This window comes from Nilaparvata lugens, chromosome 10 (genome assembly GCF_014356525.2).
Source record: "Nilaparvata lugens isolate BPH chromosome 10, ASM1435652v1, whole genome shotgun sequence".
NCBI lineage: Eukaryota > Metazoa > Arthropoda > Insecta > Hemiptera > Delphacidae > Nilaparvata > Nilaparvata lugens.
In genome coordinates this window covers 38,179,695-38,204,323 of record NC_052513.1, presented here as the reverse complement: position 1 = coordinate 38,204,323, position 24,629 = coordinate 38,179,695, and the positions used below count along the sequence as shown (strand labels likewise).

The 24,629-nt window shown below is 31.4% G+C and overlaps 1 protein-coding gene across 1 annotated transcript; it reads left to right on the top strand.

The window, feature by feature from the left end:
• Positions 1-94: 94 nt before the first annotated feature.
• On the top strand, positions 95-23,581 carry LOC111055469 (retinol dehydrogenase 13; the record flags this gene model as incomplete). The annotated part of the gene is given in 5 exon segments (XM_039436015.1): positions 95-281; positions 3,053-3,145; positions 15,797-16,033; positions 21,310-21,495; positions 23,361-23,581. Coding segments are annotated over 5 exon segments (888 nt in total).
• Positions 23,582-24,629: the final 1,048 nt, after the last annotated feature.

Here is a 24,629-nt window from a genome sequence, read left to right as displayed (position 1 = left end):
AAGAACCAATAGTTCATATACCATTATACTTACAATATATTACATAAAATATAATTGTTAAATCATGTTCTTTTCCTGTGTTTTGTATGTGCAGCGTGCTACCTCCAGTTAATTGCTGTCAGTTAATGCTATGTTGGAGTGGATCGCAGACCATCAATTTATATTTTTCTCAATTGTTCTGTTGACCTTGATTAAGTTGTACAACATGCTAACCACGGGCAAAATCACCAACACTAACCGCTTGGATGGAAAGACGGTGCTCATCACAGGAGCTAATGCAGGTAGGAAACCGAAAATAAATAAGTACAAGTAGTAACACTTTATTGAAAACAGAACAGATAACAGATTAACACTACTTGTTATTGAAAATAATTGAACTAGATACGGTTTAGAAAAAACTAGAACCTAAAATGAAGAACAACTACTATAAACTAACACTGATAACTGAAAATAATAATTGTACCAGATATTGGGGAAAATAGTGTTTTAGTATACTCTGAACTGGAAGAAAATATATAGAGAAGAAAAAGAATATACTGTAAATATATTAGGTATTTAAACAAGAGAAGGGGATGAATTTCAATTCAACTGTAGTGAGGTCCACGTTATAACGGCAGTATTTGATTAACTTTGGTGTTGCTATCCTTCTCTATCATTCGATAAAGTAGACCTGCGATCATCTTGCGAACTGCTCCGAACTTCTGCGAACGTTGTTAAGCGACCGCGTAACGTTCGTTTGCGGAGCAGAGCGTAAGTCTGTACGCACCTTCATATTACCCAACAGACGTCTGGATAACCGATGTCCAGTTAATCAATGCTCTACTTGAATTCATTTTTCTTGAATATTCCAATTGAATTGAAATGAAAAAATCTTTATTCATAAACATGACTGTACAGGTACCTACATCAGGAATAGCGTCAATATACAAACAAACATAAACAGTAGTTGAAGTAGTAAAAAGTAGTAACAGTCTTAAACCTCCTATGTAAATAACAAAAATTGATAAATAACAATCATAATTTTATGACAAAGATTACAATAATGTTCAAGCCTTCTTCCAAATATCAAGGTAGGATTTGGCCTGAAACGTGTCAGTTTCACTTCGTTTCCAAGATCTCTCGGAATCTGAACCAATAATTATGATAATATGTTACTCTCTCCCTAATATTACTCTAAAACGTGCAACAAAAAAACCCACCTGCTGCGAGCTATTATATCTTTACATGCTCTCCAGGAATTAAGCTCAATTTCAGTTAAGCAGACAACCAATTAAAAATTAACAACTTTCTGTCAACCTACGTCATCGGAGTGCTCTTGACGTCATCCGTCAGTTAGAATGAACCAATTCCAACGAAAATAAACTAATTTCACACTAAAATGAACCAATTTGCTTGAAAAGCGAACTAATTTGAACAATTATTGCAGCTTCCTGAACATGAGATCTTGTTCTACTTCCTAGGACAAGATTGGTGTTCTTTGGGAGAGGATTAAGTCTTTAGTCAAATAACAGCTGATTCCTGTATTATTATACTTGACCAGTATTTGACTAACGAAGAATCTGACTAGCTCCTCTAACATACCGTACATAATTTGAAATTCAAATAAGAGCAGATTTTTACAAGAATAATGTCCAAATTTGGAATTCAGATTTCAGGAATTGACAGCATTTCATGCTACAATATATTATCAAGAAGGCGGGATCAGAGGCTATAGTGAGGTCCACGTTATAATGGTAGTATTTGATTTGATTTGGTGTTGCTATCCTTGTCTATCATCCTTCTATCATCTTCGTATCATCTTCGTTTCATCCTTGTATCATCTTCATATTGAGAGGTCCACGTTATAATGGCAGTATCTGATTAACATTGGTGTTGCTATCCTTGTCATCTCCGTATCATCTTTGAATCATCTTCGTATCATCCTTGTATGAACTTTGTATCATGTTGCTATAGTGAGGTCCACGTTATAATGGCAGTATCTGATTACATTGGTGTTGCTATCCTTGTCATCTCCGTATCATCTTTGAATCATCTTCGTATCATCCTTGTATGAACTTTGTATCATGTTGCTATAGTGAGGTCCACGTTATAATGGCAGTATCTGATTAACATTGGTGTTGCTATCCTTGTCATCTCCGTATCATCTTTGAATCATCTTCGTATCATCCTTGTATGAACTTTGTATCATGTTGCTATAGTGAGGTCCACGTTATAATGGCAGTATCTGATTAACATTGGTGTTGCTATCCTTGTCATCTCCGTATCATCTTTGAATCATCTTCGTATCATCCTTGTATGAACTTTGTATCATCTTCCTATAGTGAGGTCCACATTATAATGGCAGTATTTGATTAACATTGGTGTTGCTATCCTTGTCTATAATCCTTGTATCATCTTTCTACAGTGAGGTCTACGGTACAATGGCAGTATTTGATTGACATTGGTGTTGCTATCCTTGTCTATCATTCGACAAAACAGATGGCGCTATCCTTCTCCAGCTCTACGACGTTGCCAGATCGTTTTTCATCCATGTTGGAATATAATCAATTGGCAAAATATCCAACCCCAAATATGGAAATTCATTATTTTATATTTATTGAGAAACATTTTTTTGGGGGAATAGAATATTTTTGATTATTTGAAACAAGGATGAGCAGTTGATATAACATCAGATATAAACCGGTATCAGCCACCCTCTAAAGGCAGTGGCAAGTCGGAGAATCGGCAACGTTGTTCTCTAATCTTTCTTCGCTGCCACTATAACGTGGACCTCACTATAGGATATGAATTTCACCATCTAATTTTCTTTAGGGCTACTTTTTAAATTATTTCGTCACGACATGTTTCGGCTACTAATGCCATTTTCAAGTGATTATTAGTTATTATTACTTTAATTAGTAGCCGAAATAATGTAAAAAGGGTACTCAGAATGATATGAATTTCATTATACCCAACCTAAATAACATTAATGATATTATTATTAATTTTAGATTCAATTACGGTAATAAAAGATGTTCAACAAAATTATTCGAATCGGGAATTTATTTTTCAGGGATCGGCAGACTTATCACATTTGAATTAGCGAGGAGGGGAGCCAGGATAATAATGGCTTGCCGGAATCAGGAAACTGCGAAGAAAACCAAAGGTGAGTTGATAAATTATAAAAAATTTAGAAAATATTAGGTACTCATAAAAAATTAAGAATGTAGCAGTTTCTTAATGTGTAGAGCTAATATTCGATTAATCTGCATTTGCTTGTTATTGAGTACCGTACTTTCCATAAAAAATTGGAGTCAATGCAATGTATAAACACAGAGAAAAGATGGTGATTCGTCTATACAATCATTTATCATAGATTCGTATATATGATATAATATACGTGTTAGACGAACTCCTCTGATGAAAAATGATCGATCTCAAAATTATACAGTAGGCCTACATATATGTATACTATAGTGATGTCCACGTTATAATGGCAGTATTTGATTAACATTGGTGTTGCTATACTTGTCTATCATTCACCAAAGGAGGTAGCACTATGCTCTTCTAGCTTCACAACGTTGCCAAATCTGTTTTTAACAATTTAGAAATATAATTATTAATCAGGCGAGAATCGGCAACGACATTCTCCTATCGTTATCTACTGCCATTATAACGTGGAGCTCACTATATATAGGCCTACAATAATGTTTTTCCATTTATTAATTATTAAGTAATGATCAAATCATTAAAGCTATTCAATATTTTAATCAACATTATTCTACCAATAAATTCTGTAATTTTGGCAATGGAACTTGCACTTCAACACAAATAAAACAATAAAATATTATGAGTCTTGGAGAATTTACTCAATTCTACTCAATTTAAATATACCAAAATGTTGAGGCAATCCAGCTTTTGGATAAGTCAACATTGACGAGAAGATTGAAAAGGAAGAAGCCAACAGGTCTGGTGTAACCTCCAGGAGTACTTAGTGAGAGTGGAAAAAAATAATATATCAATTTAGTGCAGTGATTATGAATGAGCTAATTCAAAACAAGAAAAAAAAAAAATGGTGTGGTGCACTCACACAACTTTCCTTGCCGTTATGAAAATTGATCAAGTGTTTCCGCGCATATCAAATCTACTATTCTAAGATCTGAGACAGCTGGTGACAGGACAATAGCGCTGCAGACACACGAAGTCTGCTATCTCTTCATAGTGAATGATTTAATAGAATCAACAGTTGCCAACAGTTTGCAATTGAATAATCTTATTTTCTCGCATTCGAGCTTATTTTCAATTTTAGGTGAAAATATTACTGGACATAAATTGTAGATATTTTCATGCTGAATCATTCCCACTTAATTTTTTTTTAAATTGTATCTGAAGCCTGATAATTGAGAATCTAAAATCGAACTTTGCATATATGGGGCGGAGCTCCTGAAATTTTTACAGATATGAGACTTGTGGCAGTTGATAGAACTTATCAATGACTATTCTAGGTATGAATTTAATCTCAATCGTTAGAGCCGTTTTCGAGAAAATCACGAAAAACCCTGTTTTTGTCAAAATTTTCGCCATTTCAGCAGCCATCTTGAATTGCATTTGATCGAAATTGTTTGTGTCGGATCCTAATACAGTGTAAGGACCTTAAGTTCCAAATTTCAAGTCATTCCGTTGATTGGGAGATGAGATCTTGTACACAGACGCACATACACTCATACACACACACACACACACACACACCACACACACACACACACACACACACACACACACACACACACAACACACTTCTTGTAAAATGACTTGTAGTATTAATTTAGGATAGAAAAAAACTTATCGTTAGTCCTAGTACTAGTAACAGTTGAATACAAAAAAAAATAAATATCACGATTTGGTAACATTATAATGTGAAAACAAGCGATGTTAAATAATACCAGTTGTTCTCTAATCTTTCTTCGCTGCCACTATAACGTGGACCTCACTATAGGATATGAATTTCACCACCATCTAATTATCTTTTTTCTTTAGGGCTACTTTTTAATTATTTCGTCACGACATGTTTCGGCTACTAATGCCATTTTCAAGTGATTATTAGTTATTATTACTTAATTAGTAGCCGAAATAGTAAAAAGGGTACTCAGAATGATATGAATTTCATTATACCCAACCTAAATAACATTAATGATATTATTATTAATTTTAGATTCATTACGGTTAATAAATGTTCAACAAAAATTATTCGAATCGGGAATTTATTTTCAGGGATCGGCAGACTTATCACATTTGAATTAGCGAGGAGGGGAGCCAGGATAATAATGGCTTGCCGGAATCAGGAAACTGCGAAGAAACCAAAGGTGAGTTGATAAATTATAAAAAATTTAGAAAATATTAGGTACTCATAAAAATTAAGAATGTAGCAGTTTCTTAATGTGTAGAGCTAATATTCGATTAATCTGCATTTGCTTGTTTTGAGTACCGTACTTTCCATAAAAAAATGGAGTCAAGGCAATGTATAAACACAGAGAAAAGATGGATTCGTCTATACAATCATTTATCATAGATTCGTATATATGATATAATATACGTGTTAGACGAACTCCTCTGATGAAAAATGATCGATCTCAAAATTATACAGTAGGCCTACATATATGTATACTATAGTGATGTCCACGTTATAATGGCAGTATTTGATTAACATTGGTGTTGCTATACTTGTCTATCATTCACCAAAGGAGGTAGCACTATGCTCTTCTAGCTTCACAACGTTGCCAAATCTGTTTTTAACAATTTAGAAATATAATTATTAATCAAGGCAGAGAATCGGCAACGACATTCTCCTATCGTTATCTACTGCCATTATAACGTGGAGCTCACTATATATAGGCCTACAATAATGTTTTTCCATTTATTAATTATTAAGTAATGATCAAATCATTAAAGCTATTCAATATTTTAATCAACATTATTCTACCAAATAAATTCTGTAATTTTGGCAATGGAACTTGCACTTCAACACCAAATATAAACAATAAAATATTATGATTCTTGGAGAATTTTACTCAAATTCTACTCAATTTAAATATACCAAAATGTTGAGGCAATCCAGCTTTTGGATAAGTCAACATTGACGAGAAGATTGAAAAGGAAGAAGCCAACAGGTCTGGTGTAAACCTCCAGGAGTACTTAGTGAGAGTGGAAAAAAATAATATATCAATTTAGTGCAGTGATTATGAATGAGCTAATTCAAAACAAGAAAAAAAAATCTGGTGTGGTGCACTCACACAACTTTCCTTGCCGTTATGAAAATTGATCAAGTGTTTCCGCGCATATCAAATCTACATTTCTAAGATCTGAGACAGCTGGTGACAGGACAATAGCGCTGCAGACCACACGAAGTCTGCTATCTCTTCATAGTGAATGATTTAATAGAATCAACAGTTGCCAACAGTTTGCAATTGAATAATCTTATTTTCTCGCATTTCGAGCTTATTTTCAATTTTAGGTGAAAATATTACTGGACATAAATTGTAGATATTTTCATGCTGAATCATTCCCACTTAATTTTTTTTTAAATTGTATCTGAAGCCTGATAATTGAGAATCTAAAATCGAACTTTGCATATATGGGGCGGAGCTCCTGAAATTTTACAGATAGAGACTTGTGGCAGTTGATAGAACTTATCAATGACTATTCTAGGTATGAATTTAATCTCAATCGTTAGAGCCGTTTTCGAGAAAATCACGAAAAACCCTGTTTTTGTCAAAATTTTCGCCATTTCAGCAGCCATCTTGAATTGCATTTGATCGAAATTGTTTGTGTCGGATCCTAATACAGTGTAAGGACCTTAAGTTCCAAATTTCAAGTCATTCCGTTGATTGGGAGATGAGATATCTTGTACACAGACGCACATACACTCATACACACACACACACACACAACCCACACCCCACAACACACACACACACCACAACACCCACCACACACACACACACACTTCTTGTAAAATGACTTGTAGTATTAATTTAGGATAGAAAAACTTATCGTTAGTCCTAGTACTAGTAACAGTTGAATACAAAAAAAAATAAATATCACGATTTGGTAACATTATAGTGTTGAAAACAAGCGATGTTAAATAATACCAGTTTCTGTACGGTACCGGTATACCGGTGAAATGAATAAGAAATTCAAGATTCAATCATTATTACAAGCTGGAGAAATCAAGTTTCTCTCAAGATAAAGGACGAGAGTTCCTGATTAGCCAGGTGCCTTTCAGTGTAATGTACAAGGTGTGCTATTATACCGCAATTCGCAATGATAAGGTTGTAAAGAAGACGAAGAAGAAGATGAAGAAGAAGAAGAAGATGAAGAAGAAGAAGAAGAAGAAGAAGAAAGAAGAAAGAAGAAAGAAGAAGAGAAGAAGAAGAAGAAGAAGGAGAAGAAGAAGAAGAAGAAGAAGAAGAAAAGAAGAAGAGAAGAAAGAAGAAAAGAAGAAGAAGACGAAGAAGAAGAAGAAGAAAGAAGAAAAGAAGAAGAAGAAGAAGAAGAAGAGACGAAGAAGAAGAAGAAGAAAGAAGAAGAGAAGAAGAAGAAGAAGAAGAAAGAAGAGAAGAAGAAGAAGAAGAAGAAGAAGAAGAAGAAGAAGAGAAGAAGAAGAAGAAGAAGAAGAAGAGAAGAAGAAGAAGAAGAAGAAGAAGAAGAGAAGAAAGAAGAAGAAGAAGAAGAAGAAGAAGAGAAGAAGATGAAGAAGAAGAAGATGATGATGATGATGATGATGATGATGATGATGATGATGATGATGATGATGAAGAAGAAGAAGAAGAAGAAGAAGGAGAAGAAGAAGAAGAAGAGATAGAAAGACTCGATAAGAGAGAAATAAAGCAAGTTTAATAGGGGAACTGAAAATACAATAACATACAGTAATCACATTTGAATTGTACATACAGAGCAAGAGAGACATATATATTTGATATTTGATATTTATTTAATAAATCTTACATTGCTAGGTCTGACTAGACCTATGGCAAACACTGGTAATAATAATTCAAAATAATAACACTTCTATGACAAAAAAATAATTACATTTATAGTAGATAATAAAACATATTTTGTAAAAATTCATGCTGGAAATGAAAATGATGGGTGATATGAGTGGTAATTGAGTGTAATATTTCTAATCAATTTATTAATTCAAGCCTTCTAAATTAGAAATTTATAGTTTTCATGTTTATTTTGGACTAGAATTTTGTGAAAATTGTACACGTGAAATTCTAACATTATCTTGGACTGTGTCACCTACAAATTTGGAAGAAAAATAGCACAAGGACTACCTTATTATTTTATCTACCAATGTTATTTACATTAGTCTCATTTGTATTGCAAATGAATGAAATAAATATGAATGAATTAAATCTTCAGAATTCACAGGGAAGTGGAAAATTTGAAAGGTACAAGTGGGAGGATATTAAGGCTAGGTGAGGGGTAAGGACGTAGAATATAGAGGATTATGGATATAAAGGAACCCGGATTTTCGGTGGGGTTGTACCACTCTAGCACCTTGGGTTGTTGGGACGCTAGGCCTGCTATTCTAGACCGGCAGCACCACGCCCAAACTATTAATTAAATGAGATTGATGAAATAATGAGGCCAAAGATTCAATAAAATACCTAGTATAAATACTTAGAAATAAGAGAAAGAGAGGGAGAATGAGACTGAGACTGAGAGAGGGATTAGAGCTCTTTATTCATGCATGTTATAATATAATATAATATATATAATATAATATAATACAATATAATATAATATAATATAATATAATATTGACTGACCTGATAAACTTATTTACATTAAATGACAATATTGCCTATCATTCAACGAATTTTAAAAAGTATGAAAAATTAATTAATGAGAATAGAGATTTTATGCAATTTGAATAACGATAGTAAAATACGAGAATACTTGATGAGAAAGAGCGGAAGCAGAAAATACCGTACTAAAAAACAGATGAGGAAAAGAGGCAGAAAAACGGTTTCATTGAGAAATCTATTTTTTGCAAACAAGTTAATATGTAATGCAAGTTTCCTGTTAGGAAAGTGCATTAAATGCATTGAATACTGCATTGGAAAGTGCATTCTCATGCAACAAGTTCATCGACATGTGTGATTGTTCATTGGATTACTGATTTTCTTATTCAAAGAGACGTCACTTAAAAGACAGGATGATAGGATATTATGAATTAGGTACCGTACCTACTTGAGTAGCTGAGTTGCTTTAAATTTTCTCTTCCGGAATACTGTTAGTATAATTAGTATTTATATTATACTATATTGAGTATTTTTGTGTAATAGCAGGACCTTGAATAAAGGTAGTCCGGTAATAGTGATTTGTGATAGGGTAGCTATCCATATAATAGTCCTGACAAAGAATCAACAAAGGTATTTCATGGAAAAGATTCGGAACAAGGTTAATTTTTCCCTCATCGATAATTTTCATAAAGACAAGTCTTCTGCTAAAAGTTCCTACCCCTAACCGTCTTGCTTCCGCCAGAATACCATATAGGTATTGAATTTAAAGACTGAAGAAAAATAGAATAAAATGAAGACTAGGCTACCTAGTAATAAAATTTATGGAATGAGACTTGTGGCTAATTTTAGTTTTGATACAACTACTGTATTTTCAATTTTCGTATAGTTTCTAATACTAATGAGAAATTAGATTAATAATATTAATCAGAAGTTTTTTTCAAGAAGTGAAAACGGCTCTACACTATAAAAACGTAACTTACTGTATTTGTTGTTGGTTATCCATCTTGTTTCCACTATTATTATTACTATTAAATTTTATAAAACTTCAAAGTGAAAAAGCACTCACATTCTTTGATGTGGCGACGTCCGGTGAACCAAAACTCCCCTTCACCCCCACCAAATTTCACCCTCATAGCCTTAAACACTTCAATTCCTGTTTGGCTTGAAAATGTGCGATACCAGCACGAAACGGACGTCGCCACATCAAAGAATGTGAGTGCTTTTTTACTGTATTTGTTACTTTGTATAACTTTATTGAATCAACACTATTAATAGTCTGACATGATCTCATAAATGAAGACCACAGATTTCTAAAAATAATGAAGTCGTTTTACAAATCTATGAAGAGATATTAAACCACAAATTTATAAAAATAATGAGATATTTCAATATAATATTATTATAGTAACAATAACTTGATTACGAATGTGAAGCTGGATCTCATACAACATTTGCATTAGCAGAAGTCCTTAGTTCTATTTAAATAGCTTTAATTGAATATTATTTGAAATAATTATTATACAGTAACACGATGTGATCAAAAATAGGAGTAATAAAATATTCCGAAGTGACTACTGAAAGAAACTAGTTTTTTCAACTGATTTGAGATCGTTTCAACTTGAATCATCTTAAACTACACTGCATTGATGTATTATACTACCTTTCAAGTTACTCTACATTAATAATAATATAATAGTAAACTTTATTGCCAAAAACAATGCATACAAAATAATACTCAATCATCTAGAGCACAAGCTAATAATAAAAAAATACAAATTATTGTATGCGTGGTACACGTTAATTGAAAAAAAAACTGTTTGAATATTCTCAAATTCTCTTATTTATAAATGACTTTTGGGGCAAAAATAACAGAAAAACAATTTATTTTTGGAAAAAACCGATCCAATCAATATAAAGACTGATGTCAACAGTCTACTTGATTTAGTTTAATGGTTTTATTCCTTTATATCTTGTCAATGATAGCTACATTTTATTATATTGAATCACAATGAACTGTTTTCTAAGAATAAAATAGCCCTATACGCGTGGATTTGAAAAAAAATGGAAGAAAATGTTCTAGATTGTTCTGTTTCCAAATCAGTAACTTGAGATAAAGCAAAAAAACATTTCAACTCCCAGAACGACATTTTTTCGAATTCGGTCTTAAATTCCACGAGAAAAACAAACGTTATTATTGTTTCATTTTATTTTAGATATCAACAAGAGATAGGACCTTGACGAGTACATACAAAAATCTTCTACTATTTTCATTCAACATTCAAGAAAAAGTGTAAAGAATTTCAACGACAATATTTTACTATAGGTCTAGGCCTATTCGTCTTCTGATACATTTCTTCAACATAATCGATCTCCATACATTTTTTATCGAGAATAAATTCGAAATCTGAGCACACTGAAATATTTTGAGAACTATTATTCAAGCATATCCGTCCTTAGCATGTAGAAAAAATCCGTTTTAATCGAGAATAAATTCAAATCTAAGGAAACTGAAATATTTTGAGCAATATTATTCAACCATATCCGTCCTTTGCGTGTAGAAAAAACCGAAGGAATGTTTAGATTATTTCTCTTAAAAATAAACCTGTAAACAGGACACTAAGTAGAATAATTGAAATCCTAAATCCTGATGTGGAATACTAAAAGATATTATTACCATATAAATCAACCACGAGACTGAAAAAATAATCAGGCTTCAATATTTTCATACCTTAAATTAATACTAAAAAAGTAAGAATTTAGTGGAAGCTTTCGTGACATTTCGATTTTGACCAACTCAGGCCTAGGTATATAATTATTAAGTCTATTATTCACCAAACAGCATCGAAAAACTGTGATTCTATATGTTTTTCTGATCGAAAATCAATCAAAAACTTGAAATATTTTGACATTTAGAGAAAAATTCCAACAATCTTTACAAAAGTTGTCTCCCATTTCCGAAGCAACATTTTGCACTATAATGAGATTCACTACAAATTGTCAGCATGAGTTAAATGGGATGCATTTGTGTTATTTACAAACAAATCCTGACAGTTTGAAGTGAATATCACCATATATCTGGTTTTTTCAAACATTCCTAACTGGTAGAGTGTTTATAACTATAGGTATCATAGTTCATTAACATTATTAGCATCATCGGTTGCAAGCATTATATAACCATGCATGACTGACCTAGGCTCATAAAAACTAATTTCAATCACACGACACAAACAAGTAACAGGAACAAGTAACAAGTAACACCCATTAGGAACGTCTAGAACTAGTAAATCTACTTCTCAGACGGCTCTTACATGATTAATAACTTCATTTTCAAGGCCATTTTTCAAGAGGTCTCCTTATAAATGCAATGAACAATATCCCTTTAATGAGATCTGTGTCAGTATTGGTTGTATGGGGAACATTGGTGTTATATTATAAGCAATACTGACACTTTGAGGTGATTTCTACTAATGTAACAAGTTATATCACAAAAATTAACGAACCGAGAACCCTAATCTATTTTGACTTTGTCAGTGTCTGCAACGTAGAAGAATAAACACAAAAATCGTTAATCTATTTTGAATTAGGTGATGATATGGATTTGTTTCAGCAAGAACTTGTTGTATTGGTTTTTATGATTTATGATGGAGAACAGGATATTGACGGTTCAAGTTCAATGTATTTAAATAACGCATATTTTCCTTGCATTAGAGTATATCCATCTACAATGCCATACAGGTACACGCTTTTAAAAGCTACAAACAAAATTCACAAAAAAAAATAGTAATTTGGTAGTCTATAAAATATAGGATAGCTGTAAAGACCAATCTTCATAGCACATATGTACATTTTAATATACTATATACTTATATATACTACATCACTCGTATACACTAATGTATAAGCAACTCCAAATTATAATAATATTCCAATCAATGGAAATGACTAGGTACTTTTAAGATTAATTTGCAGTGTCTGAGTCGACCTTTTTTAGATTGTTGAGATTGTATCTTTCATTCATTCTATGTTTTTTTTCAAAGTAGTAGACCTGTACCTTAACACAGTAAATATCCCTCAGTTTAAGTTTTTCGATCATTTTTTTCATAGTCTGGTATATTTTTTAATCTCCTTGTTGCAATGTCTCAGTTAATTACTTATGGAATTTTGTTATGTTGATTTACAACATCTTGACAGTTTAATTGGTTTGACAGTTGCAGAAATTTATGGTTATTATTATTATTAAGTGAATGAATGACTCGAGACTCTCTCAACTGGTAATATTGCTAATTTATTTTGAAGCTCTTTTTTATGAATTAAGTATTTTTAAACTTTTGATTTATTTATTTTTTTGGAGGAATGCAAATGGATATACGCTCTAAAAGCTTCTGTTAACAAGAGTGAATGAATGACTTGACTTTTTAAGACTCTTTCAACTGGTAATATTGCTAATTTATTTTGAAGCTCTTATGAATTAAATATTTTTAGACTTTTGATTTATTATTTTTTTGGAGGAATGCAAATGAATATAAGCTCTAAAAGCTTCTGTTAACAAGAGTTTTAGTGGTGTTCAGATGAAGATAAGCCTCCATTTTAGATGCGATATTTATTTGCTCTTGGATTTAATCACGCTTAATAAATTTAGTACATCAGTAGGGACCATAGAAAAACTAACCACTCTACACTATTATGTGAGGTACAAGATTAAGTTATACCATAGAGAAACAATAGCGTAAGTAGATATCCCATGGTATAGGGGATTTATGTCGCAACTTTTACTGTTATCTCAAGCCGATTACTGTCGATTATTGTCAATTTTTACTGTTTTGTTGGGGTGAGAGTGTATGAACGGCACAATTTGAGAGACTACCAGCGTCACACAGCTGCATGGGAAAGAACTACGTGAACTATCGGCTTGGGATAACAGTAAAAATTGCGACATAAATTTCCTATTCCATGGGATATCTACTCACGCTATCGTTTCTCTATGGTCATACTTGATAAATCTAGTACATTAGTGGGGCCCATAGAAAAACTAATATCACTCTACACTGTAATGTGAGGTGTATTAAATCTACAAATAGTAATTGCAGGTTAATGTCTGAAGAACATGAGTTATTATCTTGACAGGAAATAGCCTTGTAACATCGATTTGTCTGTTAATTTTTTAAAACTTGTTTCATACAAAAATTTGTAGTTGCTTTTATACTCACATAGTAGACATTTTAGATCTACCACCTATGGTGATTAAAGGTTCCCATTTTTTGTTACAGAAAATTTGTCCATTAATTTTAATGGACTTCACTTTTAAAAATGCTCGTCAATATTTCAATGGCAACCTGTCGAGTGAGACTTAAATGAAACTGTCAGCATTCCTTTAGGAAACCATCAATGCTTCCCATTTAACCAATGCTGACAGTTTGAAGAGAATCTCACCACAGAGTTTTTTCTCAATGACCATCATTTATTTTTCATACACTTCAACATGCGGGACTAATCATACGTTCAAAAATTCAAGATTGGGAGATTTATCAATGACTGTAGCCATAATTATTGTGGAGTTTGTAAAAAACAAGTCTACTCTTCATGAATAAACTGGGATAGTAATACTAATATAGGCCCAAATCCTATAAAGTTCAGGGTTTCATTCTTAAGTCACTCTGAAAGTACTGAACTTAGAAGCTACCTGAATTTAGAAGGTACTCAACCTAGAAGTTACCTAGAGTTTATACATTTATGGTATTGGAGATACAATTTACCTAGAGTTTATACATTTATGGTGTTGAAAATACAAGTTACCTAGTTTATTTACCTAAATTAAGAAGGTACACAATTTAGGAGTTACCTGGAGTTTATACATTCGTGGTGTTGAAGATACAAGTTACCTAGAGTTTAGACATGTATGGTGTTGAAGATACAATGTTATCTTTAATCAATTGACTTGTTTTATTTGTCATCATTTGTTTTGTTTTGTCATTGGTTTTTATTGTAATTTCTTGTTTTCATTGTCATTTCAAATCATTTGTTTTGTTTTGTCATTAGCTTTTATTGTAATTTCTTGTTTTCATTGTCATTTCAAATCTTTGTTCGTATTGTCTTCTATATTCTCATTTGTTTTGATCAAAGATCTTGTATCTTCAATTATCTTCTATCATTTTATCTTTTAAAATGACCGTATTGCGTGAAACAGATAGTATGTCTTGTATATATTTTATTGTTTATTCCCATATTTTAGTAAGATAAAATCATTGAACAAACCCATAACGACAAAGTGATTATAGAATATTTAGTGCAAACTATACTGACTTTCCACAGTTTTCTTAGCTTTTTCTTTAATTATCCTTCATCCTCGAATGGAGTACATACAACGAACGACCCAAAAAATATAACTGATTAATTTTTGTTTCATAAAAAAACAATTAACATTACAATACAAACATTTTCTCAAATTGTGTTCAATATATTGTCCCATATTCTAACAAGGAGATACATACTTTAAGCTGCGTTTACACCAAAGCTATTAACAAAATGTTAATAACTTAATCCTTATAGATTCTATTAGATTGAACAAACACATATGTTTATCATGTATATGATAAGTTATGTTCAATCTAATAGAATCTATAAGGATTAAGTTTATTTATTTATTCGTGGACAAAATCACAAATCATATAAATATGATTAGGAACAACAGGCTTGGGCCAAATCTATTCCATTCCCAAATTTTGATAAATTAATAAAATGTCCAAAAAATAGGTTTTGTTTCTACTGTAAAACATTTTGTTGATAACTGGTGAAAACGCAGCTTTTAAAGTTGAATACTTTATTTTCAGAGGAAGTATATAAAACAGACGTGGAACGATAAGCTTTCAGCTTTTGAATTTTATTCTTGAAGTTTTGTCCAATATTAATTTATTGTATCATAAACTTTAAAAATTTGATTTATAATTATTTTGTATTTTCATATACTTTACAAGCTTGATTAATATTATTTATCTTTTTTTTATTTCCAGAGGAAGTCATAGAAGAAACGAAAAACGACAAGCTTGTCATCCGTAAACTGGACCTCTCTTCGCTTACATCAATCAGGAACTTCGCAAAGGAAATTCACGAAACTGAAGAGAAAATTGACATTCTCATCAACAATGCAGGTGCCTATGGCCTGAGAAACAAGAAGACAGAAGATGGGCTCAATGTTCTCATGCAGATCAATCATTTTGGACCGTTTCTGCTAACAAACTTGTTGCTGGGTAAAGTATATCATCATTTTTTGTTAATTAATATTTATTAACAATTTTCACATTCCTGTATGAGAATGAACCGACTTTATGATTCTAACTTTGTATATTATATAGCCTAATTTTGTTAATTAATATTTATTAACAGTGTTCACATTCCAGTTTGAGGATGGAACGACTTCATGATTGAAAATTTTTATATTATAGCCTGATTTATACGGGATGATATCATAGCTGGATAAACTTCTCAATAATTAGTAGTTTTTTGTTTGTTTTACTCTAATTTATATTTTCAGATTGATTATTTGGTGTAGAAATTGAAACGGACATAACCTATGTATAATATTTGGACAATTTGAAACTAAATTAGGAAATTGAAGAAGTTTTGGACAATTGCCTTTTTTTTAATTTCCGATCATTGTATTGTTTTTGTCCTAACCTAATTGACCGAGCGAAGTGAGGTCCAAGATTCAAGTCGACGGTTTGGCATTTCTCTTAATGTTTAAATAGGTTTTGGAAATCTTGCATTTCAAGGATAATATAAAAGGAAAAAGGAACCTCCTTCATACGCCAATATTAGAGTAAAAATAAAACTATAGAAATATTCATCATAAATCAGCTGACAAGATTACACAGATGTGTGGAGAAGCCAGTCTATTGCTGTATTTCCATTAGGTCTATATAGTTTCAATCAGGCACTTGTGGATGAGAATACTGCGTGAGGTGTACTGTTCACAGAACTACTAGTAAATAAATAAATAAATAAATAAATAAATAAATAAATAAATAAATAAATAAATAAATAAATAAATAAATAAATAAATAAATAAATAAATAAATAAATAAATAAATAAATAAATAAATAAATAAATAAATAAATAAATAAATAAATAAATAAATAAATAAATAAATAAATAAATAAATAATAAATAAATAAATAAATAAATAAATAAATAAATAAATAATAAATAAATAAATAAATAAATAATAAATAAATAAATAAATAAATAAATAAATAATAAATAAATAAATAAATAAATAAATAAATAAATAATTATTTATAAATAAATAATAAATAAATAAATAAATTATTTATAAATAAATAAATAAATAAATAAATAAATAAATAAATAAATAAACAAATAAATATATAAATAAATAAATAAAATAAAATTTAATATTTATAAATCTCATCAAAAACATATAACTTAAATTTAGTAACCAAAAAATAACAACATGTACTTACTTATTGATCAGGAGTGAACGAACCGTCAAAAAGATTTGGCCCAGCTGAGATTCGAACCTGGGCCACTGCTTTCAAAAACAGCGTCCGTACCACTAGACCACAGCTAGACCACAGAACAAAACCGTTTAAATCGAAAGACCCCCCCCCTCCTAGGTCCTACGAAAGAGCTTTTCGCGTTTCTTTGCTGAGGCGAGCTACCAGGGCAGCATAACACCATAGCAGAGTAAGTTCCACGTTAAATTGTCAGTGGAGAAAATATAGTAGAACAGTGTTTCTGCTCGGCCATCCCACTGCCTTCTATAGAGGATAGCTGATATCGATATATCTTATCAGAAAAAACTTACTGAAAAAACTTACATACTGCTGTAGAAGTTTCTATAATATTCTAGAATTATGCTGTATTCTGTGACCTAATGCAATAACCGTTCATTCTTATAACAATTAATCATCTATTACATTTTATTTGTCCTAAAAAATATTTTAATTGAATGAATTTTCATAGTATATTGAGATTAAATATTGTTGATGTATTCCCAATTTGTTGAAAAACGATCTCACAACATTGCTGCAACGAGCTGACAACGTTGTAGAGCTAGATAAGGTTAGTTCTATCTGGTTTGTCAAATGAGACCTGAAAGTGAGTTGATTAGTGTATTTTTGGCTCTAAATTTTTTCAAAATGACTTATTTTATCTCATTTTTTCAGTAGTTATTGAGTTTTATATTGAGATCTGATTTGAGGTTTCATCCTTCTAAATAAGAAATTTTCAATTTCTCTGTTTTTTGGACAGGAAATTGGGCGTAAATTTTTCAAAATGAAATTCAACCTATGTTTTGAATATGTTACTGTTTATAAATTTTGGGAGAAGAGCAGTTTTGGGCTGAGCCTGTTGCTCTTTCCTAGTCATTGATGTATGATTTTCAATTTATTATAATGAAAGGGAAATAGCACTGATTCATTCATTCACTCATTCATCAACAGAACTCCACTGAAATCCACTGAACCAAATGCATTCAAATTTGGCATGTGTGTTCAGTTGGCCGTCTAGAGACGCACTAGAAACGGATTTCAAAAAATTCCAAAGATACCGGTACGCCCAAAATCTGAGTTTTTCCAGCGTTTTTCTGCGTTCTCTGATTTTTCAAAACTAATTATTGACAAAAAATGTTCATACTTGATAAACAGGTTCAGCTAAGATATATGAAATTTATCAGCTAAGGTATATAATGTTGTATTGGAAGTTAAGTTCTCCCTAAAGTCAATACGCCTATGTTCTACCCAAGTTCCGCGTCTTTTGAGCGTTTTAATAATAATAGACAGTTCATGTTCAAATTTCGTACTGAAGCTCAGCAAGAGTCTAGAAATTTTGTCTTGAGAGAACTTCAAAATCACGCCAAAGATACGCCCAATATTGACGAAATTATAGCGTTTTCCAAGCGTTACCCAGGGTTCTTCAATACCTCTATGCTTATATTGATGTTTCTCTTTATTTTTCATACAGAAATAATGTTGTGATTTTTTGTATTTTGATTTCTTTTATGTTTTTGGTGTTGAATAATTATGTAAAAGATATTCGGTTTTACAGCGTTCGCCATGCGTTTCTTATCGTTTTCCTGAATTTTCTCACATTTTCCAAGAATCAATTGAGAGAAAATATTCTGTGTTCATACTTGGTACAGAAGTTCAGCTAGGGCCTAGAAATTTTGTCTTGAGAGTACTTCAAAATCACGCCAAAGATACGCCCAATATTGGCGCAATTATAGCTTTTTCCAAGCCTGTTGCTCATTACCAGTCATTGATAATGATTTCCAATTTATTATAATGAAAGCGAAATGACACTAATTCATTAGCGTTACCCAGGGTTTATGAATACCTCTATGCTTATTATTGCTGTTTCTCTTTACTTTTCATACAGAAATCATGTTGTGATTTTTTGTATTTTGATTTCTCTTATGTTTTTAGTGTTGAATTGAATAAAATTATTGATTGATTGATTTTTAGAGGGTTTCTTTTCTCAAGTTTTTCTATTGAGTTTCAATGAATTTTTCTACATTTCTCAAGCCAATTGAGAGGGTTAGATTTGGATGTATGTTAAGTCTCCATATCATTCCTGTTTCAAATTTCAAAGAACTATTAGACTGAAATACAATAACTCTCATATCCTAACCAAGTTTCTCATAATTGAGAAATAACTGAGTATTATTAATTAATTAATTCTGATAAAAATAACGATTCTTGCAACCCAGTACTAAGAGAACTGGTGATTGAATCGAGCCTGAAATTCTCTTTTAACTTTTTGACAGAAGAAAGAAGCTCAAATAAAAATTCAGGGGAGCGAAGCGGCCCTAGCATGGTTTCAGTAGATTCCGTTTCCTCCTAATTTAGCTATTTCATGACCCCCATCGTTCAAGTCAACTGACTACTATAATCTAGGCTATTCAAGGAAAATACCATAGTGTTTAATAATTAGTCATGGATTAATTTCATCTGGTTTGTTCTATGGTTGTTTGTTTATTTCGTTTTAGTTCACGAAGTTTAGTTTTGATAAGGGATTTAATTAATGGCATCTGAAACACAGGAGTGACGTCAAAAAGATCTTGCCCGGCTGAGATTCGAACTCGGGCCACTGGCTCCTAAAGCCAGCGTCTATACCACTAGACCACGGCTACTCCTCAGAACAGAACAGTTCAAATTGGAAGAACCCCCATAGGTCGCTTAGCGGAGCCAGAACTGGATCTTTCGCTATCCGAGCTACCAGGGCCGCATCATACCCGCATAGCACAGTAGTAGTCGCTATAGTGAGGCAACGTTCTAACAACAGTTTTGATACATAAACAGGATTTGATACAGCAGTATTTGATACAAAACAGGTGTTGCTGTCCTTGCGTATCATCCGACAAAGCAGATAGCACTATCCTTTTCTAGCACCATCAGATCATTTTTAACAATGAAGAAATATAATTAATTAACAAAATATTTTATTTCAATTACGAAAACTTATTATTTAACTAAATCATTGAAGAATAAAAGATTTCATTGACTTTGACAGTAAGACTAATTATTAAAATTGTATCCAATCTTCATTGTGATTATAATAAATTTATTATTATTAATTTTCCATACTTTGTGAAATTCGTTGAATAATTAGGTAGCCTATAGAAGGAAAATAATTCTTCCGATCCATCCGATTTCTAGTTCAACAATGTTGGACTAGTAATAAGACTACTAGTCTTTGTAAACCAACGGTTTACAATATTATTGTGAATATTGAAGATTTTAATTTATTTGTTGAATAAGTAAAAAATTGATGCCTCGCAGTAGTACGTATATATTGCCCTATGGTATTCATTTATTCGATTACGTATGAAGTATTTCATAAAATATTTCTCTCAATACTGTAGGCCTCTTCATGTTGTCATTGATATATATTTATTATAAAAATAATTGAGGAACTAGTTCATGTTGCATTTGTGTTATAAACTTTCTGAAGCCTTCCGTTAATTTATAATTTTAGTTCATTCACGCTCCATATAAACATTCCGTGTCACTAGAGTTTAAAAAGAAATAATGTTATTTTTATCTTCCATTTGTGAAGTTTCAATTGTATTTGTATCTTGAACTCTCTATTTTCTTTTTCTATTTACTATTGAATATTTCTATATTGTATCTTGAAATCTTTCTTATTTCTAGCTCATTCCGTTAATTAGCAACATTTTTTTCTCTTTCTTTATTTTAAACTCTCCATATTGTCTTGAAATCTCTCTTATATCTAACTCATTCCGATAATTAGCAACATTTCTCTTGTTCTATATTTTATCTCTCTATATTGTATCTTAAATTCTCTCATATTTCTAACTCATTCCGTTAATAATCAACATTTCTCTTTCTTTATATATAACTCACTATATTGTATCTTGAAATCTCTCATATTTCTAACTCATTCCGCTAATTAGTAACATTTCTCTTGTTCTATATTCAACTCTCTATATTGTATTTTAAACTCTCTTATATTTCTAACTCATTTTTATTTCTCTTTCTCCAGATCTTGTCAAGAAATCGGCGCCCAGTCGAATAATCTTCACGTCATCAGTTGTCAACATTTTCGCCAAACTCGATTTCGACAATTTGAATTTTGACAAGCATCACCAGTATTTCCGCGTCTATGCAACCTCCAAACTCTGCAACATCATGACAGCCAACTATCTGGCCAAAAAGCTCGAAGGAACAGGTCAGTTCTAAATTAATCAAATGAAAACATATTCAAAATAAATATAAGATATCGTACTATAGAAATAAAAACTAAAGAGATGCTATAAATCATAATGGGACATGGTCAGAAAACTAAGAGATGCAATAAATCATGGGACATGGTAACGATACTTGGGCTTTGTGCAGGTAGTAAAAGAGCGGTTAAATTTTAATCCTGATTAATTTCATGAGAACCAATCAGAGAAGCAGTCTTTTCAAAAAGGTCTTCTGATAGGTCCTCGTGGAATTAATCACGATTAAAATTTAACCGGCTTTTGTGCAACCGGGCCTTAATGAACTTTATCAACTTTCTCTTCTAAACTTCTAATCAGAGACGGGTTTTCTGAGAAGATAGCTCCTCTGATTGCATGATTCTCATGACATTTAATCAGGATTAAAATTTAACAGAGTTTTGTCCAACCGGGTGTCAAACTGATAAATATTCATTCATGAATATTGATTTCATAATAATCCATATCTATAATATAATAAAGAAAATAATTTATTTATTAAACATGAAAAAAACATTTACAATACGGTATGGAAAAAAGTCCTTTACATACTTGCATTAATTTCCTTAAACTATCGTATAGCATACCACTCACTATAGAGTCTATGTCTTGGGATGCATTCAGTCTAAATTCTAAATATAATATTTTTAATACAAATGAATTTCTTTACAATACATTGATCTGGGCTATTTCTACCAATTAAATACCGTAAATAGCGCCAAAAATTAATAAGAACTAATAATTATTGGCTTATACACGTACGGGATAGGAAATTCACGAATTGAAATTCACGACGCATCATCACGTCTTTACTACTCAACTAATTAACTTGAAATTTTGCATAAAAATTCTTAATTTACCGAGGATGGTTATAGGTCTATTTTGAATTCTTCAAGACCTTAGTACGTCAAGTTTTCAGTTTGTCAAGTTTTAAATTAGACCCTTGTAGAGCACGGGTTACCTGTTAGTCTTGAATAGTTTTTCAATTGTTATCTAATTCTTGCTGAATTGTAGTTTTAAATAGTTTTTTGTTACTAGAATCAGTTTTTAATATAATAGGAAGTAATGAAAACTCTAGGTTGTTGTCAAAATATCACAAACATGTTTCAACAGTAATTGTGTCAACTTCAGTGTCCAACACCACTGGTGTTGAAAAATGTTTGTGATTTTTTAAAAATATAAATAAGTGATATTTTGACAACAACCTATAGAGTTTTCATTATGGATAGGTATCATTATATCTCATAATAACTGTGTATATGAATTAATAGAAGCAGGGTTGATGTCCTACCAGGCAATACCATCTTATCGCACAGATTGAGATAAGCGCAGTGCAACCGGTTCTCTCATTGGAAGGGTGTCTGTTTAATGCCAGATCCACGAACATACCGTACCGTACAGTTATAGAATATATGGTACATCACTCCTCATGGTTTAGAGACCCATCCAAACTATATCAAATAATTATTAGGAAAAAAATCCAAACATTTTTTTTAAAATTGTTTACTCACATCATGATGCCATTATCAAATGAATCACTTGATAATATGGCATCATAGCCAAACCATGTTGTGAGTAAACAATATTTTAAAAAAGGGCACCTACTTAGAGTTTTATTTATATTTCTATTCAAGAGTACGGTAACCCTAACGAAAAAAGGCAAATAATTATTATCTTTTAATAATTATTCATATTGAGGATTTATAAAAAACTTTCTTCATCTTTACTATCCCTACAGTGTAGGCTACTCTGATTTTTACACATTTTCAAATTTGAATTTTAGAAGTTTTTAATCTTACCGTAAACTCATTTCTCGCCATTTTGTTTATTTCAGGAGTAACCGTGAACAGTCTACATCCAGGCATGGTCAAAACGGAGATTTTCGGAAACTTTTACAATTTCACAGGATTTATGTCACCAGTCTTCAAGTTTTTCATAGATTTCTTATCAAAGGTGAGCGGATATTTTTATAAGTCTACTTTCTATTTCAGAATGAACAAGATACCGTACTTGAATACGGTATTTATATTTATTAACAAATATGCACGATATTAGCAATATAACTAATATTAGGGTAAGTTATACAATATAAGTAATATAGCTTATTACTTCAAACTGTAAGTTTTTGAAACCGTATGATTGGTGGGAATCATTGCGGTTATTTATAATCAGCTACCCTTATAAATAACCGCAATGATTCCCACCAATCATACGGTTTCAAAAACTTACAGTTTGAAGTAATAAGCTATATTACTTATATTGTATAACTTACCCTAATATTAGTTATATTGCTAATATCGTGCATATTGTTAATCAATATAAATACCGTATTCAAGTACGGTATCTTGTTCATTCTGAAATAGAATGTAGACTTATAAAAATATCCGCTCACCTTTGATAAGAAATCTATGAAAAACTTGAAGACTGGTGACATAAATCCTGTGAAATTGTAAAAGTTTCCGAAAATTTCCGTTTTAACCATGCCTGGATGTAGACTGTTCACGGTTACTCCTGAAATAAACAAAATGGCGAGAAATGAGTTTACGGTAAGATTAAAAACTTCTAAAATTCAAATTTGAAAATGTGTAAAAATCAGAGTAGCCTACACTGTAGGGATAGTAAAGATGAAGAAAGTTTTTTATAAATCCTCAATATGAATAATTATTAAAAGATAATAATTATTTGTCTTCTTCGTTAGGGCTACTCTTGAATAGAGATATAAATAAAACTCTAAGTAGGTACCCTTTTTTAAAATATTGTTTACCCACAACATGGTTGGCTATGATGCCATTATCAAGTGATTCATTTTTTCAATTCAATTCAATTTATTTTTTCCTTCTGAATACAATTCGAAGCAGTTACATAGAATCGTAAGCAATAAAGTGTATACAATTCAAAAATCGATATAATATACTTACAAAAATCAAACAACAAAATATAGAACTATACTAAAACAATAAAACTCCACTTGAGCTATCACACAATTTTATTCTTGTAATCAGATAGGAAAGAGCTTACATAGGCAACAAGGTCCTGTGCGTAAGCTCGAGTTATCATAACAGTATGCGTTATACCTATACAATATTATAAAGAGAGATCTCAA